Source organism: Gopherus evgoodei, chromosome 12 (genome assembly GCF_007399415.2).
Source record: "Gopherus evgoodei ecotype Sinaloan lineage chromosome 12, rGopEvg1_v1.p, whole genome shotgun sequence".
NCBI lineage: Eukaryota > Metazoa > Chordata > Testudines > Testudinidae > Gopherus > Gopherus evgoodei.
Genome location: NC_044333.1, coordinates 8316189 through 8337073, shown reverse-complemented (window position 1 = coordinate 8337073; position 20885 = coordinate 8316189). Strand labels below are relative to the sequence as shown.

The window sequence follows — 20885 nt, the reverse complement described above, 5'->3', positions numbered from 1 at the left end:
TGATTTTGGTGCTGTTCAATCTCTCTCTCTCTTTTTGTACCAATTATACCTTCTATAAAGCTTTTAATATGGGGGGGGGACTCAAAAGCAAAACAAGAGGAACCGATACTAAATGCAATTCCAAGAATCACAGAGTTATCATCAATAATAAAAATAGGAGATCAGAACTCTCTCCCATTGCATGAAAGCATATTAAAATCAGGGTTTCTCTAAGAAGTTTGAGACAATTCCCCCCCTGCCCATTGGTCATGAAATGTGAGGCTCTATTTCTGCTTCTGGTGCTATGCTTTCATATTTACATGGCAAACCCATGTGGAGAGGCCATGTGGTCTAGTCGCTAGTGCAAGAGACTGGGTGCTGGCTGGCCCGGGTTCTGCACCCAGTTCAGCTATGGGCTTGTTTGAGCATGAGCAAGTCACTTCATAGCTCTGTGCCTCAGTTTCTCCATTTGTTGAATCGAGGATTCCTTGAACTCACAAGAGGGGGTTTGAAGCTTCACTAACTGCTGCTGAGATGGTCCAAGGAAAGGTGCTATTGAGATAACTCAGAGAGTTCAGAGACGTCAGCTGGTTTTAGTCAGACAGTTGCTGGGACTCCCATTAGTCACCGTGATGGGGGATTGGGTGAGCTTTTTCCCAGGCAGCCACGTGGACAGGAAATAGCCCTCTCTGAGGCCTTGCTCGTGCTGGGGAAATCCTGCTAGTTCTCACTAGCGTGTTTGTATATTTTAAATAGCTCCCGTAGCACAGACCCGAAGTCCCTCATCTCTTTTGCAGCCTGTAGCCCACATTGTGGACATGAAATAAAGCCCATTCCCCACCCCACCCGCTGCTGTGGCTGGGCTCCCAGGACTCACCTTCTCTTTATCTCTCACTTTGACACACAAACCACAAGGCAGTGCCAGGGACTTCCCAGCGTGGTCAGGGCAACGTTCATTGCACCAGCCTAAACAGCAGTGGCCAGGTTTCCACCTCCGATTACCTCCCCCTTCCCTTTGGCTGGCCAGTCCCAGTCTGCAAGCAAGCCAAGCTCTGCCACTTCCTGCTGCTTGGGCCAGACTCACCCCGCAGTCGGGCTAGGTGGGAGGGGCATGGCTGGTTTTGGCTGTGCTGGCTCAATCAAAGGTGACTTGGCTGTGCCTACATAAACTGCATTCATATTGCTTGCAGTGCAATGTAGACATAGCCTTAAGTGGAGCCGGGTGTAATTCCCAGCTGGAGGAGACCCACCTGCACTAGCTCAGATCCAAATGTGCCCTAAAAATAGAGGCTGGAAGTGGGAGTGGCGAGCCCCTCAGCAGGATTCCACCCCAGACACTAGGTGCCTGTAGTTCCACCTGCTGCTCATACTGCCACCCTACACCCCGTCGCTAGCCTACTAGCACCAGCAAAGGAGTGCAGGTGTGTGTGTCCTGGAGCTGGGGATCCTGCTTCAAGCAGAGCTGGACCCTTTGTTAGCAGATTTGCCGGTTACTTTGGGGTACACTCATTTATTAGGATTATTCTTCGGGGGGTTGGGGGATGAGGGTCTGTGATTTCTATCAATATGTGTCACTGGTGTTTTCACATGAAGCTCCACTTCTCCCTTCTGCAAGTTCCCTCCCCGTGGAGTTATCCTACAGGACCCTAGGTTCCCCGGGGCTGGGTTCCTCCAGCCCCAGAATCTCTCTCTCTCTCTCTCTCTCTCTCTCTGAGAGGATCGGATCAATCAGCATTCCCAAGCTGATCCCTGGACTCAGCAGGCTGGGTGAAGCAGCACTTCCAAGCTGCCACCCTCATATGTCCCAGGTCCAGCATGGCCCTATCCCCACTTTCACGTTACAATTGTCCTGGTAGTAACCCACTGGATGAGCAAACCTTATGGGATTTTTGGGCACTGCAGGGATCTTTAGCTTAGGTGAGAGGAGTGTTGCTGCAGAGCAAATGAGGAAGCCAAAACCACAAAAGAGAGAGAGAAAGAGAGGGAGCAACCAGCCTAAGCATAGAAGTTATTTATTGCCAGGTAATAACCATAGGGGAGCCAAACAAACCGAACAGATACAATATTAAATCTACCTTACGTTTGACTATCAAAGTCAGAGTTAAAAACCTGTACTTGATCACCCAAGTCAGGATTACCTAGAGTAGGAAAAAAAAAGAGTGAATTGGGTTCTCACTACTCTGTGAAGCTTTGACCAGTCGGGGTTCCCAGGTGCTGGCGGTAGGTCAGGGTCCAGATTGCTGGAGACAGGCAGAGCCCCCACCACAATCAGTCAGGAGAAGATGAAGTCCCAATAGAACCGATGCAGATTTTGGATCCAGGCATCAGAACACTGATTTGAGCGCGGGTAGGGATTTTTGTAGGGAAGCAACAATGGTTCAAGGAAGAACACTAGATTTATTTATGGGTAAACTGATGGCTCAAGGGATGATACCAAAGTTGTTTTGTTCAGGCTAGACAATAGAAACTGCTCATTCCTGGCTATGGGCCGTGTTCCTTCCAGGGAGCTCACAATGCAATTAGGCAACTTCAGGATTTTTGATACCGGTAAAGGATTTATTACTAGAACTGGTCTGATACCTGCTGAGCTGGGTGTGAGCAGGCATAAGTTCACTAGCATCTGGAGCAGAGATTCCCTCATCATGCAGTGCTTCCCTGCTTTTCTGGACCAGAGGTCAATGTGGTTCTTGCTTTGGAATCTCTGTTCTCCTTTCTGTATGCGTTTTGTAAGTCTTTCTTCTGATCGGTTTTGGTTCACGCAGAGGCTGGGGTGAGGGTGGGGGTGTCCTTCGTGAGTCGGACAGGATGATACTGTGGCCTGGTTCCCCAAGAACACATTGCTGACAGGTAACACCTAAGAAACCTACTTTGCAGAGCAGGGTCCCCAGCTTGCACCAGATGACAGCTGGTTTTTCTAAGTGTTCCTGCAGATCACACTCTCTTTCCCCCTTACAATGTCTTCTGAATGCCTGGCTGAACACTGCCCGCCACCAATATACTCCGGAGGGGTCCCAGGAGCCGTGCCCATGGCCAGCCAAGCAAGGTTTCGGATTCACTTTAAATGGGTAAACAAATAACAGGGGCGTGCCACGCGAGAGGCAGAGAAGTGCTCTCCCCTGGGTATGGAGAGTTTCACAAACACTGAGGGGGGAAGCCCATTGCTGTCAGTCCAGCCTGGTTTTACTCTGTGCTGTCCTGCACATGGGATGAGTTTCAGTGCCCCCAGACCAAAGAACCACCTGATAAGCCAGGGGTGGCCAACCTGTGGCCCCGGAGCCACACGCGGCTCTTCAGAAGTTAATATGCGGCTCCTTGCATAGGCACTGACTCCGGGGCTGGAGCTACAGGTGCCAATGTTCCAATGTGCCAGAGGCACTCACTGCTCAAGCCTTGCCCTCACTCCTCCCCTGAGCCTGCTATGTCCTCACTCTCCCCCAGCCTCCTGCACATCAGGAAACAGCTGATCTGGAGGTGCAGGAAGGAGGGGGGAGGTGCTGATCGGCAGAGCTGCGCCCGTGGGTGGGAAGCGCTGGGAGTGGGGTGGGGGAGCTGATGGGGGGCTGCTGATGTATTGCTGTGGCTCTCTGACAATGAACAGGCTCCGGTTGGCCACCCTGCGATAAGCCCTTGGAGAGCAGAGTTGCATGGCTCCCTGCGCTTTTGGCTTCTCTGCTGCTGATCATTGGTCCTTGTACCTGGGGATCTCACAGGCCTTTCCAGCCCCACAGAATGGAACCAGCCAGCCCTGGAGGCAGGGAGGAGGTATCCGCCAGGGAGCACAGTGGGATGGAAGGACTGGGTCAGAGTCGCTGTGGAAGAGGCAGGATTTGTGCTTCCCTCTCCTGTGTCAGCCGGGTGCTGCAAGAAGAGCGGACTGACAATTTTGTCTACACTATTTGAGGCTAGCGCCCCCCCCCGTCCGGTCCCATCCTGGCCACGAGGTGCCTGTGGCTCGGGGATAGCCCCCTCCCGGTGCTCATACTACCCCCGCTCCGGTCCATCTCTGGTTCCTAGCGCCAGCAGGTCTGCATGTCCTGGAGCTGGGTGAGGCTCCTGCTCCAAGCGGAGCTGGACCCTGAGAGAAACCGACTCTGAAGAGCAGCGTCTTCAAAGACAAGCAACCCTACTCCGCAAACCAGAAACCAACCCCACGCTTTTCCGGCCACCGCCACCTGCAACCAGCCCCCGCCCCCTTTCCGGCAGCTTTCGGAGAACCGGCCGGGCTGGGGGTTGCTTTCCAGGGGTCCCAGACCAAATGGCTCTCGTAGTTGGCACAGGTCTCCCCCGGAAGGTTTGCCAGCCCCTTTGAGCTCTTGGCATTTACACCTACGGGAGTATTAGAATTCGGATTAAGGGTCTGGGGCGGGCAGGAGACCGAGCAATGTGGAGCGCCACAAAACCCATGTGACCTGATCTGTGATTTGAACCACACGTGGCCTCAGTCCGGTGCGTGCTCCGCTCCAGGCGCTGAGGTTCAGCCCCCGGTTGTCCCCCCGGCCCGGACTCTGGCCCGCCCCCGGGAGGATGCTGCCCGGACTCCGGCCCGCCCAGGAGGACACCGCCCGGAGCCCGGGACAGCTGCAGCGGCATCACATGGTTTCTCAGAAGCGGCTCCCGCGATCGCACCCCTGGATTTATTTTCACTTTCGAAGGGGGCGGTGGCTGCGGGCGGCGCAGGGCTGGGGCGGCCGGGACCGGAGCTCGGGGGGGCAGCGGCGCCATGAGCACGGACCGGGGAGCCCCGCGGCAGGGGCGCCCCACGGAGCGGGGTGAGTGTCCCCCTCCCAGCCGGTGCTGGGGGCTGGGACCTGGGGTGACGGGACTGGTCCCGATGTTGGGGTCTTTTTCTTATATGGGCTCCTACTACCCCCCCACCCCCTGTCCTGATTTTTCACGTTTGCTGCCTGGTCGCCCTGTCGGGACCCCTTCTCCATGGTCCTGCAGGCACAGGCAATGCAACCAAAGGGGCACCTCACCCCCCTGCCCTGCGCTGAGGCTAAACAGCGGGTGCAATACCCGCCACCAGTTCTCCGCCCTGGCTCTGTCTCTGGGGAGGCAGTTAACAGCCTGAGCCCTCTGGGACAGAGGGTGCCTTAGAGGTGCCCCGCTTGCCAGCCCGCTGCTCCCTTCTCCACATCAGCACATGGAGGTGGGCTGGCACAGGGAGGAGGGATGGGCTCCCCGCGGGTGGGGCATAAAATCTGCCCGCAGATTGATGCTGAAGAGCGATTCCTTGCAGGGAGGGACTCTTCTCTCCAGAATACAGCCTGGTTTTGGGGATTTCTGAGGTTGGATGTTAGTAGGGTAGGACAATGGGTGAGGGCCACTGTCTCTGGATGCTTAGTCCATTCAGAGCCTTTCCTTGACACAGCTAGGTTAAAATAGTGCCAGGTTAATTTTCTGTTTCCTGAAAGTTTTAGTGGCTAAATTGGTGAGTGTTGCAGCTAGCACAATACTCCTCAGTGTCCCTATTATTTTTTCCAGTGTCTCTTTCAAGCTCCCTCTTCCTAGATCTTATTGTATTTTAAATTTAAACATTTATCCTGACTGGTTAAATTGAATGGTTGAAATAGTGAGAGGACAGTTGATTTGAAATTGCTGTTGCTTATCAACCTGGATAAGTTTTTACATCAAGCCCAGATGTCTTTCTAAAAGAGTCAGCCACAAGTTACTGGGCTGAGTATCGTTCACTTGCATAGTAGAAAAGAATAGGTCCTTCTACTGGACGAGTAATTAGGTGAAATTCTGTTCCCTGTGTTCTATGGGAGACCACACTAAATGAGCAAAATAGCCCTTTCTTGCCTAAAAACCAGGTGTGCACGTACTTAATAAAATGGAACCTGATTAGCTTGCAAATCTGACTTTTTTCATCTCTTATGGCTCCCTTTGCTCTAGAAAAGGAGCATTTGCCAACGTATCGATAATTCAGAGAGATTGGGGTTTTAGAGTTCCTGTCCAATGATTATAGAACCAGCTCATAGATTCATAGATTCATAGATTCTAGGGTCAGAAGGGACCAATGTGATCATCTAGTCCGACCCCCTGCACAAAGCAGGCCACAGAACCCTACTCATCCACTTCTATAACAACCCCCTAACCTATGCCTGAGTTATTGAAGTCTTCAAATTGTGGTTTGAAGACCTCAAGCTGCAGAGAATCCACCAGCAAGTGACCCATGCCCCACGCTGCAGGGGAAGGCGAAAAACCTCCAGGGCCTCTGCCAATCTGCCCCGGAGGAAAATTCCTTCCCGACCCCAAATATGACGATCAGCTAAACCCTGAGCATGTGGGCAAGACTCACCAGCCAGCACTCAGAAAAGAATTCTCTGCAGTGACTCAGATCCCATCCCATCTAACATCCCATCACCAACCACTGGGCATACTTATCTGGCGATAATCAAAGATCAGTTGCCAACATTAGGCTCTCCCATCATACCATCCCTTCCATAAACCTATCAAGCTTAATCTTAAAGCCAGATATGTTTTTTGCCCCCACTACTCCCCTTGGAAGGCTGTTCCAGAACTTCACTCCTCTAGATAGTCCTAAAGGTAGACATTTTCCCCTTCGGATTTGTATTTATTTATTTTATTGTCAATATAGACGCATAAAGACAACTGTCCCTGACTCTGTGCAGCAAACTGAGGTAACACCAATAACAGAGCCATAGCCTTTTTTTCTGCACAGAATCAGCCACTCAAAAAATGTCAAAAAAAAGACCCCAAAACTCAACTACCACCAACATTCAAACCCTGTGTCTGTCAGGTCTGCCCAAATAGGTGGGGTGTGCTTGAAAGGTCAGAAAACAAGGGCGATTTCAGGTGGTGGGAGGGGGTGGGAGAATTTCTTCTAAAGTAGAGGGGCTCTCACAGTGACTGCTTTGCTTGCAATTCCATCTGGTATAAACAAGTGGGTGCCAGTTGTGTTCACACTACCCTAGGGCAGAGTCTGCATTGACCATCTTAGGGAATCCTCTCACTGTTTTCCCCGCCATGCCATCTCATCCTGCTCTGAGGAAGTCCGGACAACACAGCCAGTGCTGTGTCTACACTAGTGCTCCCAGTTTTTGCTAGCCCTGGAGAAGTTGCTCTGCTGCTAGCACAGTGCTGAGAGATTTGCTTCCCAGATTCCCGTAGACAAGACTCAGGAACGAGGGGGAAGCATTTCTTCCTGAAACATGAGGCTCAGCAGCTCTTGTCCTTTTAGCCCAGCTAATGAGCTTGTAGTTGTAGCTGCTGAGCCTAATTATTATCTGATTATATTATTTAGTTTCCACCACGTGCTAGTGTGGCCAAGTAGATAAAACACCAGTATGGGGACCAGGAGACCTGGTTCTGTTCCTCTCACTGCCACTGGCCTGCTGGGTGACCTTAGGCAAGTCACTTCCCTGCTCTGTGTCTAAGTTTCCCCATTTGTAAAATACAGATAATGATACTGGCCTTTGAGATCTACTGGGGAAAAGTCCTAGGTATTATTAATACATATTGGGCTGGATCTTCATTCAGTATCAGCTTCATTGGATTTAATCAGCATCAGAGAGTCTGGCCTGCCATATCTGTGCTCCGGTGAAGAAATAGTAATATCTGATCTCCTTTTAAACCCTTACCAAGCTGTTTGTCTGCCGTCATTCTGTGGCTAGCTATTACAGAATAACCTCAGGACCCTCCTATTGACTCATGCAAGCCTCTTTGGATTGCTGGAATGTTTCACAGATTGCCCGAGTCTCGAAGGATCTCGCCTAATCTTGTGTCGTATCCAAAGCGAGAACCCTGAGCTTTTTGAACCTTCCCTTTACATTCCTTGAGGCTGTGTCCGTGTTTGGGAATTTTAGGGGGAAATTCCCATCAGTGTTTTTAGAGCCATGTGACGTTGAGGCTCCCACCAGCATAACCTTCACTGTGGCTGAGCTGGGGTTAGCGCCAGTGGAGGCTGGCTGGCTGGCTCATTTCCTTGCGGGGAATTCTTTAGGGAGGGATGTTGTTTTTACCTAGTCTCCCATCTGTATGTTTGGAATGAATTCCTATTGTTTTTAACGCAGGAAAGGGCCGTTGCAAGGGGGAATTCCTTGTCGGTTTTACTTTCAGTTTTAGTTAGGCTCTGTGCCTTACCAGACCCGGTAAGGGGAGTGTGGGGGTGTACGTATGAGGTAGTTTCAAGTAGTTACTGAGACGTGCAGAGATCAGAGCTAAAGAGAAGGACACAATTTTGGGACTCTCTTATTTCAGAGTCCTCGTCTCTGTCCATTTCTGTGGTGGTTTGTGTTTCTTTCTCGCCCTTGGTAAGTACATGTTCTCCAGTGTCTGTGCAGTGTTTAGGCTCATGGTGGTCAGCTTCACGTTTTGGTTTTATGTTTCATGCTGGGGGTGGCGAGCAGCATGCATGCTGGCTTTTTTCCACAGATGTTTTGATCGGTTTGCTGCTCAAGCATTACAAAGGCTGTGATAGAACCCAAAATGTTTCCGTTTGGCTGTAAAGGTCTCTCTGCCTTAGTTTGGAGTCAGGATATAGATCTTTGAACCACACTACCCGTTGGGCTGGGTTGCGTTGTGCATTTATTTTGAGGATTAAAATATCTTGTGTACTTTAAGCTGTATTCACACGTTGTTCCCTTATTCGTGTACAATTTTTCTCCTGTTTACAAGAGTTGACATTCTGGACTGATGGCCTTCGATTAGTACTTCTGCCATGTTCCGTGGTATTATGGTCCAATCCTGCAAGCTCTTATTTGCATGAGTATTCCTTACTTATGTGAGTAGTCCCTATATAGCAAAGGTGAGGAAAGATCAGTCACTTATACTGTAAAATTAATTTAATTGCTCAGCGGTAGAAAATTCAAATAATTGTGTCCCAAAGATTGATAAGTAGAGCTGGCCAAAACTTAAAATTTCCGTTCCATGGGAATTCATTCCAAATTGGAGCGTAAATAAAAATATGAATGTTTCCTCAAAAATGAAATTTAAAAAATCATTTGGGTCAATCAGAACATTGTCCTTGTTGATAGCATTCAAATATTTTGTTCTGATATCTTTTAAAAGTGTGTGTTTATAACATAAAATAACTTCCATAATGGAAAGTAATTTTGAAATGAAACATCAAAACGTTCCATTCCGATAAGGTCAAAACATTTTTGATTCTTCGTTTTGAAATTTTGTTGTTGTTGAAATTGACACTTGCCCGTGGAAAGGTTCTATTTAGACAAAAAGACATTGGCTGATGGAAAAAAATTCCATTGGAAAATTTTTGAGACGCTCTATTGCTAAAGACTATTGGAGAGTCTTAGTAGGCTTATTTTTATTTGCTCTTTGGCCAGCATGTTTTCATGACACATTTGATGATTACCTGTCCTGTTCATCCCCTCTGGGGCACCTGGCACTGGCCACTGTTGGAAGACAGGATACAGGGCTAGATGGACTTTTGGTCTGACCCAGTGTGGCTGTTCTTATTCCAACACAGAACAAAAGTTCATTTCCAAGTTATACATCCTGAAAACTGGATTTAGAATGGGAATGCTGACAGGCTCTTAACTACAGCAGCTTTGTGAATGCTGGCATAAATGTGCATAGAAGAGAAGGACTGTTATTAAGAGTTTGCCAACTAAAAGATCCAGAGCAGTTCAGAAAGTTGCTAGAGTTTGGGAGGAATGAAAGAAAGAGTTCGGTACAGTTGGGAGGACAAATTAACCAATTAACTGGTGCATCGAGATGAATTGTGATGGCAAACCCCACTTGGCCTGGTGAAAAGACCTTCAGCGATCAGTCAATTTATCTTGAGATTCAAAGTCTTTGCAAATAAATGAATGTTACCAATCAATCCTGTTCCCATCACAGTACTAGGAAGGGTGATGGTGGTTGATTTTGTTCTAAGAGACATTGTGGAGAGGGTGGCAACAAAGGCGACCCATGCTTGCCGATGGTGGGGGGGGGCGGGCAGCGTGAGGGCAGCCGGCTTCAGCAGCATTACTGAGCATGCTCAGTCCATGTGAGCATACTCTGTACAAGCCAAGCAGCAAATCGGGGTGGGGTGGGGCAGGTGGCACATCCCCTCTGGGGGACAGTGTGCACTGGGGAAGGTTTGTGCCTCTCTGGCTTTAGCAGAGGGAATCTGTTGTCAGGCTATTTTTTTTCTGGATTCCTGAGGATGGGGCTGCTTCCCGTCTCCCTATATTTTGGTGTTGTGGAGTACGCCTTTAATTATAGAGAGAGGGGAAGGGGGAGTGGTCCTTTCCCTGCGAGAGAAATTGGCCTGCACTCGTAAGCAATGCTCAGCTACCCAGGTGGCCCCGGAGGGGCAGGAAGGGTCTCTCTCAGGCTGCCCAGCCATCAGCCTTCTTTCACTTTTGAGTTTCTGGTTTGGGTTGTTCCCCCAGCTCCATGCCAAACCCTGGCCTTCGTCCGTGGCTCACATGGGCACTGGAGGGCAAAAGGGGACATGTTGCTAGGTCTTAGGCTACTTGGCTGGGGTCTAATGCAAACTCAGGAACGAGGGTGCAGCCAGTCAGTAAAATGGCCGGCTTGGAAGGTGGTTTCTGCAGAACAGCGCTCGCTCTGTCAGATTATTGTTACTGCAGTTGTTTTTCTGTTACAAAAGCACTTCTGATAGTGGGGGAAGAGGCTGTGGGACATGGGTACAAATGCCTGATACTGGCTAGAAGGTGAAGACTATCTGAGATCAAAAAAGAAAAAAACAACTCAGAGAAATGAATCCTGTCACCTGACTGTGTCTCACCCTATTGGTAGCTCATGGCAATCTAAAATTGACAGATGCTACTTTGCTGTTTTGATTCATTTCTACACACGAACACGCACACACACATGCGCAGTCAAATGCATCCATGCTGTAACTCCCTTGATTTCAGGGTTAGTTTGGCTTGTTTTGTTTTGTGTGCGAGGGAGTTAAGGTCTGTGTATTTTCACTTTCGTTTAACTCTAAACTACATCAGCAACTCTCATCTAGAGTTTAACACTCCTGACACTTGTACACCTCGAAACTCTGTATCAATGAGTTAATACTGATGCTTTGCCCTGCATTTCCACCTGTTGAGAGCAGAATCTGATTGTGCCAAAAAATGCACATCCTCTGTGAAATAGAGGCAATGTTGTAAGGCTGATCCCAAAGCCCCCTGAAGCTGATGGGCGTCTTTCCACTGATTTCAATGAGCTTTGGATCGGGCACTTCGTCTATCCCATGATCTGCAAACTCACTCACTTCTTCTCTCATCATCCTTATGCTCCCAGAATTGCACAGAACCATTTTTACTTGCACAGAATGCACTCTCAGGCTGTTGCTGCAGCTCATTTATCCGGTCTCATCTCCTTAATTGGCAAGTGAAATGACCAGTGGTGAAATATGTTAGGTGAATAGCCTAGAAGACCAATCCAAAGTATAGGTAGCACACCTGGGGAAGTCTCAGATACTACAGAGATGGGGGCCAATAGTAAACCCTAAAATAGATTAAATAATCTTAGTGAAGGGTATCAGATTAACAGTACAAGTTTCCCCACTCTGAGCCACCATCAATGTGTTTTAGCCCTGGGCCTGGAGGGACGCTCTCACCCCCAATAGGGAATAGAAGGTAATTCAGTCTCCATGGCCTCTTCCTTTCTTAGCCTTCCTGCCAAAATAACCCGTACAAGTGCTTTTTAGAGTCAGTTGTGGTGGGCTGGTGGTTTTACTAGAGCTTTGCAGTTCTGCAGCACTGCTCCTCCAAGGTTCTGAAAGCACGTCCAGGCATGAACTAGGTCTCAGAGCACCGAGGCTGCTGTTACCTCCATGTGGAAACTGAGGTACAAAAAGGCAAGGTGTCTTGTGGAAGTTCACACAGTGGCAGAGCTGAAAACAGAATCCAGTTCTGCCTCTTCTAATCTTGAGATAAAACTGCCTCACACACATTGACATGAAACTCGATGTGCAAGGAGCTTGACCGAGTCTACCAACTCATTTCTCACAGCCCAGTCATCACATGGCAAAACACTTTGGCCAGCCCTCACAGGGGCAGGATTTGAACTGTTTGCCTGGAGATGAAAGGCTCTGTAGCCCATTACCAGCCCCCTGCTGCTCTTCTAGACAGAACTGCTAAATCTGAAACACTTGTAATTGCATATGGCATTTTGCATTTAGTCATGCGTATTTATATCCTGCTCTGTTAACAGTACACTTCTTTTCCCATAGGAGGCTGCAGAGGACAAAGCATCCACATACATGCACAAAACACGCATCTGAGAACCGATGTCTATTGAAAGTGTGACGTCTACAGGGGTCGGTAATTCCACAGGAAATGGAGGAGAATCCACAGTTACATTTGAAAATGTAAAAGTCTAGAAAGAAAGTCACCGTCTCAAGATGCAGGTAGGAGATCTTCAGTTGTGTAAGGGAGAAGAGATTGTGAGAGTAGAACATGGACATGGTTTTTTGTCACCAAATGGGCCAAGAACATTTCACAGTTCCCACAGCAGTCCATGGCGCATGACTAAAAGTGGCTGCATCAGTCCCCTAAATAGTAAAATATAACGCCACTCTTGGAGCCCAAAGCCTCCCAGCCACTCTGTTGTTATGACAATGTGTGAACTATGGCCCAACTTGCCACATCAATGAAGTTATTGATGATGAAGTTGTACACAGCTCTGCTTCCGTTATTTATTTCTAGCACAGTAGCCCCCGAGCCCCTGAAAACGAGGATTGGCTTGCCTTGTGCTAGGCATTGTACAAACCCACACTCCAAAAACAGTCCCTGCCCCAAAGAGCTCCTAGTCTAGGATTCTGACGATAATACAACAGACAAGTGGTGGGGAGATGGATGGACAAAGGAACAATAGATATGGGGTTTTGTATAAGCAGCCTAACTAAACACCAGGCAGGAGTGATTTGTAAGTGTTAGGGCAAAGGCAGGTTTCCATTGTTCCCAACTCCATTACTAACTTATCCGGTTTCTTCCCTCCAGCCCCAGATGGAGGATATGGATCTCCAGAGGGCCATAGCAAATGCTCAGCCACAGCTGGTGGAGTCCCTGAGTCATGCCCCTGAGTGGCTGCTTATGAAAGCCAAATGTTTCCTCCCTCACATGGACCTGAGTCACATGGATGGGATCACTGACTGCAAAGAAAAGGTCTTGTGGCTCCTTGACACACTTGAGAATGCAGGACCGATCATTTGGAAGCAGTTTATCCAGTGTGTCTGCATGGAATGCAGCCTCCCCATGGACCTGGAGATACAGCTCATGAGTGCCTCAGGAGAAGGTAAAGGAGAAAGAGCCAGGGGGTTGATCAGCCGCAATTCACACTGAAACAGTCTCCACTGGCTTTTTCCCAAACAAGAAGCCAGAACCTTGATCCCTAGCATCACCACTCTTAGGTCTAAGCTTCGACAGAGCAATGGCAGGAGTGAATTTTGCATTATGGGAGTGGATGTTTTAGGATGGAAATACAGTAAATGGATCAGTTTGGACTGTGTCCACTTTGCTCATTCTGGCCCTGATCCTGCAAGATACGGAGCGCTCTCAATGCCTGTTGACCTAACTGGGAGTCGAGGGTGTGCAATACCTTCCAGGATCAGGGTCTGTCTCTGGATGATCAGAACGTCCAGTTCCCAAATTAGAAATGTCCTTAGAGGCAAAATCTCTTTGGAAGAACTCAGGGCATTGACTAGTCCAAGCTGGGACTGTGGTATGACAATGTATTCTGCCCCATAAGGATCCTGAGAGCTTTGATGAGAGGACAAAGAGTGATAATGATACAGTATATACATCTGTCATTTTATTTTACATGCATAATTATATTAATATAGTTGTTTAAATCATTATAATTGAATATGCCACCTGCTGGAGCAATTTATCCCACAGTCTTTATGACTTTATAGCCTTCCAAAAGTTGTGAGGTGATTTTCTGCCTTTGAAAACATCAAAAGAAATTTCTTCCCAATCTGGTCCATACAGCAGAATATGGGAGATGCTCCACGTAAGCTGTCGTCATTGACAATGAATTACACCATACAGAGTGTTATAGACACCAAACTCTTATTAAATAGTTCCTGACACATTTGGTGAAATCTTGAGCCCCATTGACTTCAGTAGATCTAGGATTTCACCGAGTGGATCTTCTCTATTTAGCTGTTGGATATCCTCAGCCCTCAGTTTCCTGCCTAGCAGGAGGTTATGCAAATAACTGACAGCTCATCTAAGCAGACAGATGATGCAAGTGGTCTTGTTATTGCACATTAACCCTGTTTGCCTCCATGAATAGCCAAGTGCTCCAGGAGCAATCCACCCAGAAAAGGAAAGGGGAACAAAGTTAAATCTGGCTACAAGCTAAAAATAAGAATTGACTAGTACTTTCTTCCAGAGTTCAAGCTAAAGCAAGTTTTAGCCTCAGAATTCAGTGTTATTTTTTTAAAGTTTCCTAGATTGTAAAATCTCTAGATCAGGAGTTGTGGTTTCATGTGTTTATTTCACATAGGGTGGCCAGAGGTCCTGATTTTGTAGGGACAGTCCCGATATTCAGGGGTCTGTCTTATATAGGCACCTGTTACCTGCCATCCCCTGTCCTGATTTTTCACACTTGCTCTCTGGTCACCCTAATTTCACAGTGCCTAATACAATTATCTTGATGGGTGCCTCTGAGCGCTACTGTAATACCAATATTAAGTAAGCATTTAAAATGGTCATTGTTCATGGTTTTTGGTACCAGGCAAGTACAACGGAGAGATCTTCTACATGCATCTCCCTGCTTTCAGCTGGGCCCTGGAAATGGAAATACCAAAATACTGTACTGATGTCATTGTACTTTCAGCTTGAGCAGAATAGCAAATGCTGGAAATGAGTCTGTTCTTGGGAGTCTAATGCTTTTTAGACCAAAGATTCTCTGATAAATGCTGAGCTTTATCCAGACCAAAGCTCCAGACCTTTGGAGGTTCATTCATCACTAGTGATACAGTGATCACCATTTACCCTGAACTGGGTCTGTGATTCTGCAGAAGTTTCCCCAGCTCCAATCCGTGCCACAGAACTTTGCTCCAAAGTCTTTTTCATTTCAAAAGAAAAATGTTCTGGTTATGAAGAGAAACGTTCAAACGGAAGCCGTGCAAACCAGTGTAGTGATGTCTGTCTGAATCTGCAGGCAGGCAGCCGAAGGCAACAGCTGTGAAATAAAACACCTGTTTATTTCTTTAGGGTGTTTACTCTGGCACCTAATAAGTTCTATGCAGTTAACTATTTAGCTACTGATAGCTTAGCATTTGTGCTTATCTCACAAGCCAAAAACATTTCCCACACATTCCTGGATAACGAAAACCTGAACTATTCTCCACCGGCTGTTGAAACCTCTGCCCTTTCCTTGACAACTGTGATGCATGAATTTATCATCAATACAAAAATCCATGGCAAACTGAAACTTTAGCATCAGCCTGGCATCTCCAGGCTGCTCCACTGGAATGGTGCTGAAACCGGGTGATTCATGAGTAACCAGGTTACCTGACGGATGAGCGGGTGGGTCAAATTTAGGCTGAGGCAGGTCCAGCACTGCAAATATTGTGAGTCCCATCATGAGCCAGAGCAAACTGCATGGTGTAAAAGTTGAAGCTTCACAGCTCTCTGGGAACAAAAGATTAACTGAGAGTCAGGGCACATCTGAGGTAGGACACGGTGCCCTGTGCCTGTTTGCAATTCAGCAGATTGTCAGACACTGCACCGGGGTTTCCTTTGCAGCATTGCGTGTGTGTTTGCATGTTGCATACCTTTGGTTTGTCAGGCTGGTAATGCCGCAGACAGGTGAGCCTAACTCCTTTGGAGCAAGTTAGAGGGAGGCACTGGCAGTATCCTAATTTTATTTTAAATTAATAATTGTAGGTAATTTAAACCAGAAACAAGAAGCCTTTGCAGAAGCAAGTACTCAGTCTTCTTCTCCACCTACAGGTAAGCCCGGTGCCTGTGGCACGAATGCAAGGGGATAACATCCTAGGAACTTCCCAGCCCTCTGCGAGGTAGCCGTCTTTGGGGGTACGGTTGCCAATTTTGGCAGGATGTATTCCTGGAGGTTTCATCACATGACATAATCTTTAATTCCTGGAGACTCCAGGACAACCCCGGAGGGTTGGCAACCGTACTTGGGGGTGGAGCCAAAGACCAGGACATTGCAATAATCTGAACCACCATAGAGTAGGCCACAAACTGAGCCCAGACAGAAACGTCCCATGAGGTAACCCACTTGTACCGTGTTCTCTTATTCTCTACACGTCTCAGGTATTTGCCAAGGTTTTGATTTCCCTCTGCATGTTTCAGAAAAGCCCAATAAGCCCTGAATTCGCCAACGATCTGCTGATTTGTTCTTCCAGTCTAGAGAAGCTCCTAGCCCCAGGGCATTATAACATGACCCCCTCTGGCTAATTCACTGCATTTGAATGACTGGCCTCACGGCGGGTTAGTTTGAGGAAATGCATTTGGTTTTATGTTGACTTAGTGATGCTTAGTGCCTGGTTTCCTGGCTATGGATTGTGGTCCAAAGGTCAGTCCAAGGCCTTTAATCCAACATACTAGGAAAGGCTCAGACTCCTCCACGCACCCCGGTTGCACATGACCCCACTATGCGGTTTGTGGAAGGCGTTTAACGACCAGCAGTGTGCCAAGCTTTGTGTTGCTATTGGATGGGTGTTACACCGCTGAAGAAACTCAGTCTCTCATTTGAACAGTGTCTCGTTTCTAAAATCAAACCACCGGCACATCTCCCCACCCACCCGCATGAAGAGAATTGCAGCAGGCGGAGAAAGGCTGTGGTGAGTATTGCTGCAGCACTATCACTTCCTGAGTTGGGAGGCAATTGTTCCACAGGCCGGCATCAGTAGAAGAAGCCTGCTGGATGTGGGTTTGCTTTCATCTAGAAAGCTCTAACCTTACTGCTGCATCCGTCCCAAAGATGCACACAAGTAGAAATAAAAATGCTGAAATGAACCCTTTGTATTCTGTGCTCTGCAGCTTGAAGAAATCTGCAGACACAGAGCTGAATTTTTGAAACCTCGGATGCTGATGAGTGTCTGAGAACAGTGCAAGCTGATCACTGTGCAGAGCTCTGCGCTTGGCCAGGGGCGGGCAGGCTAAAAGTCTGTGACCAAGTGTGATTTTCATGTGTGATTTTGCATGGTAGAGAAATAATTGGTCAGAAGTCCGCCGAGCTCTGTGTTTTGCCTAGGAAGTTCCCATTAGTGTTGTTAAGTGCTGAGGAGAGTTGTTAGGGCTGCTAATTTGTTACGGCTGCTCAGTGCTGCTGTTCTCAGTGCTCCGATGCCAGCTGCACTAGCACTTACTGCCGCTTACCCCTTCAGGAGACCTCGGTGTTATTTGGAAAGAAAGACCACAGGCACGGTTTGGTGGCTGAGGCACTTGGCCAGGTTTATTGTCGACAAAGTGCAGTCCTAGTGCCCTGGCTCCATGGTTACGTGTGCACACACACACGTATGCCCACGACAATGGTATGAGGCAAATCAGCACACCAGGATGCTGTCCCCTAGGCTGGACAGCGATGCTCCCCTCCCCAGGACTTCTCCTTTTATACATGGATACAAACAAGTTACCAATTACACTCCAGATGTTAGTTACCACTCCTGTACCTGCTAGTTAGAACATCCTCATCTGTTATCCTGTCATCCCCTCCTTATCTTACAAGTGGTTGATGTGTTCTTGAGAATGTGTTTACACAATTACTTGAGAGATCTGTGTGCTTTTGTACAGTCCTGGCCAGTCAGGAATGTGCTTACTTGGTACGCTGACACCTGGCGCATTGCTGTTCTGCCAGAGCCAGGCCTACTCTGGTTCAGAGCCTTTGGTTCAGACGGTGACTTATGCTTAGAGCGCCGGCCAGGCGTATGTGGGTCTGTGACTTTAGAGACTAGCTAAGGTTTGGTGTATACTTAAAAGTTAGGTTGACACAGCTACACTGGACGTGTGTGAAAAAACCCACACCATTGAGCAGCACAGTTTTGCCAATCTATTCCCCAGTATAGATGCAGCTACGCTGGGGAAGCTGTGTTCCTACACTAATGGGAAAAACCCTTCCATCAACACAGGCTGCATCTACACTGTAGACTACACTGTATTACCTAGTTATGCGGGTAGAGTTGCTGTAGTGTAGACATACCCTAAGGACTGGAAAATTAGACCAACCCAGCTATGTAGTTCAGGGGTGTGAACAATTCACATGGGTGTTTTCTGTCCACTTAGCTACCACCTCTCGGAGAGGTGGGTTTACTACAGCGACCTATGAGCTCCTGCACCTGTGCCGCTGCAGTGTTTCTAATGTAGACATGGCCAGAGATTCAAATTCATAGGACCACGTAGCTCCTGCAGGGTGCCAGGCATATGTGGCTCTGAGTCACTGTTGCCAGTGGTCCTGAAATCCTGTAATTTGTGCATGTGCAACACACACCCACGTTTTGCACTTGAGGGTTTATGCACACAGCTAGATAGCCATGCAATGCTTGTATCCCCAGAACTGTGCATGCACGTGGGGTTGGCACTTGCATAAAGTCGGCCCGCATTTGTGTGTGTACAAACATGACTGCAAATTGGGACGAATATGCCTAAATTACACTGTGGTTATGGAAATGTTAAGGACACTGTGGGCTGTTTTCTGTGGTACAGTGTGCAGCTTTTGGATCTATTATCTCAGTCTTGAATCTGCAAGAATCACTCTCTTTACATTTTCAAAACCACATCCTACCCAACCCACCTCTCACTACTTCCTTATATAATGTACAGTTGAGAGGATTTTTATCAGACTACCCTCCCTATATCTCTGCATCCACTTCTTTCTCTTCTCTGTATCCCCACAAAACCTCAATATGGCAAAGTCCTGGCCCTTTAAAATTTCATCTTCCCAGTTCAGATCTGTTTAGATTGTAAGCTCTTGGGGGCAGGGACTGCCTCTGACTGTATATGTGTGCACCATCTTGCACCATGGGAAGCCTGATCCCAGTTGGGGCTCCTGTAATATAAATAACTAATAGCAATGAATGATATCCTTTAATGGTAATGTTAGGAGCTATGTGAAACCTTGTTATGGAGTGAGTTAAAACCTCATTGAGCTCGATAGGTGGGGACACAGCTTTCAATTAACATAACTGTAAGGATAAACCCCACCCTAAACCATCAGGAGTATGTGAACCCACCGAGGAGCTTTTGCTGAATATTGTTTTGAGTAGACGTGTGCAGGGAGGGAAGGCAGAACACAGAGAAACTGAAAACAGACAAAAATTGTAAGAGAGAGACAGACAGCTGGAAGGAGCAGCTGAAAGTGCAAAGTCTGACCCTGGAGGAAATCTAAGGAAAGGCTTTTGGGTCGGGTGGAGACTGAGAGAGAGCTGTAACCATGTTCAATTGTAACAGGCCAGATTCCATAAACTCCGCTATCCAGTTCTGTCAGGGGCTAGGGAATTGCACACACATATCACAAGAGGCTAGGCGACATCCACAGGTTGGCGGTTAGGGGGAGACTCATTCTGCCTGATTTCAAACACCCATGAATGTCATTGGTTGGGAAGTTTGGCTCTTTTTTAAAAACCCTCTTTCCTAAGCAAGAGAGAAACCTAATGAAGACTGAGCCAAACTTCCCAACCAGATGCTGGCTGGTATTTTCACTCTAGCTGGCAATGATATAACAAGATCCAATGACTGGAAATTGAAGCTAGATAAATTCAGACAATCAATAAGGAACAATGAGGACTACTAACCATCGCAACAGTGGATTCTTGATCATGGCAATTTTGAAATCAAGATTGGATGTTTTCCTAAAACACTTGTTGAAGTGCAAAATCAGGGAAGTTCCTACTTCCTACTGTACAGGGGGCCAGACTAGATGATCACAATGGATCCTTCTGGCCTTGGGATCTAGGAATGTATATTGGTAGACTCAGTGCACTTTGCAACAGTCCCTCAGAGAACGGTCTGGTTAAAGCGTTGGTGATCAATATGTCTGAGCCCCATGCTTCTTAACAAATGGTGAAAGGATCCATTGAAAACATCTGATAACCATTTTCTAATTCCGAACACTTTTTTTTTAATAAATACCCTTTTAATTTAAAGTGTTGCCAATGAAGATATTCAAAGCCACGAACAGCCTCTAATGTTACACTGACATTTTTATGCATCCAGTCAACTATGGGATCAAAGTGACAGAATTTACACCCTCTCCCTGATATGTGAAGCACAGATGAATGTTACTCCCATAAATCAGGTGATGCTGACATTCTGTTATCCGTCCCCATATATGACTGCACTGCAACCATGCTTTTCCCTAGCAGTTGCAGGGTTTTGATTGGCTGTTGTGGACGGGATGCTATACCATGTGATCTCAAGCTCACAATGCTGCATTAATATGTTTGCTGCTTTTCAACTTTCAGGACCTGTAAGACGTCGTCATGGAAGCAATTCTCATCCCAATGGTAAAAAGTCTAAACAGCAACCATTAGGTATGTGGATTTCTCAAACGATGCATGAGCTTGTTCATCTGTGGGGAAATGCCAAGTTATTGACTTTGTATGTGTCGTATACAGTATCGACCCAAGTGCCCGTTCTTTTTCTTGTGTGCCAGTGTGTGTAAATAAATAAATCAAAAGCACCAAGAAGTCATCCTGCCTCATTATGGGAAGCCTGTGTTGAGAAGCTACATTATCTCATGTGCAACTGAGACACAAAGACAATGGGTGTTAGCAAAAAACTGGCTCAGAGGTGCAATAAAAACCCTTCTAGAAAATGATGGATTAAAATAATCTAGAATAAAAACCCTTTGAAAGAATTACTTGCCCAGAAGGTCTTTCACAATTTGTTATTCATGAAAGATTTTTTTTTTTTTTGGAATGGGGAACCAGTTCCGGAAACATGCAAGTTTATTACAAAACTCCAATAAGCCTCCAGAGCTGGTTTTGCACATTT

At 47.3% G+C, this 20885-nt stretch overlaps 1 protein-coding gene across 11 annotated transcripts in view; it reads left to right on the top strand.

Moving 5' to 3' along the window:
* Positions 1-4662: 4662 nt before the first annotated feature.
* The window catches only part of NLRC5 (NLR family CARD domain containing 5), an 84486-nt gene continuing 68263 nt past the window's right edge, over positions 4663-20885 (top strand). For 4 of the 11 annotated variants that reach the window (XM_030581323.1, XM_030581322.1, XM_030581319.1 and 1 more), the window contains exons 1-5: positions 7994-8255; positions 12146-12322; positions 12915-13209; positions 15813-15878; positions 20354-20422. In XM_030581323.1, the coding sequence (XP_030437183.1) occupies positions 12317-12322; positions 12915-13209; positions 15813-15878; positions 20354-20422 (436 nt within the window). In that variant the 5' untranslated portion in view covers positions 7994-8255; positions 12146-12316. Of the gene's footprint in view, positions 4749-7989; positions 8256-12145; positions 12323-12914; positions 13210-15812; positions 15879-20353; positions 20423-20885 lie in introns of those variants that run through there. The other 7 variants (XM_030581326.1, XM_030581327.1, XM_030581318.1 and 4 more) reach the window with 6 other exon arrangements.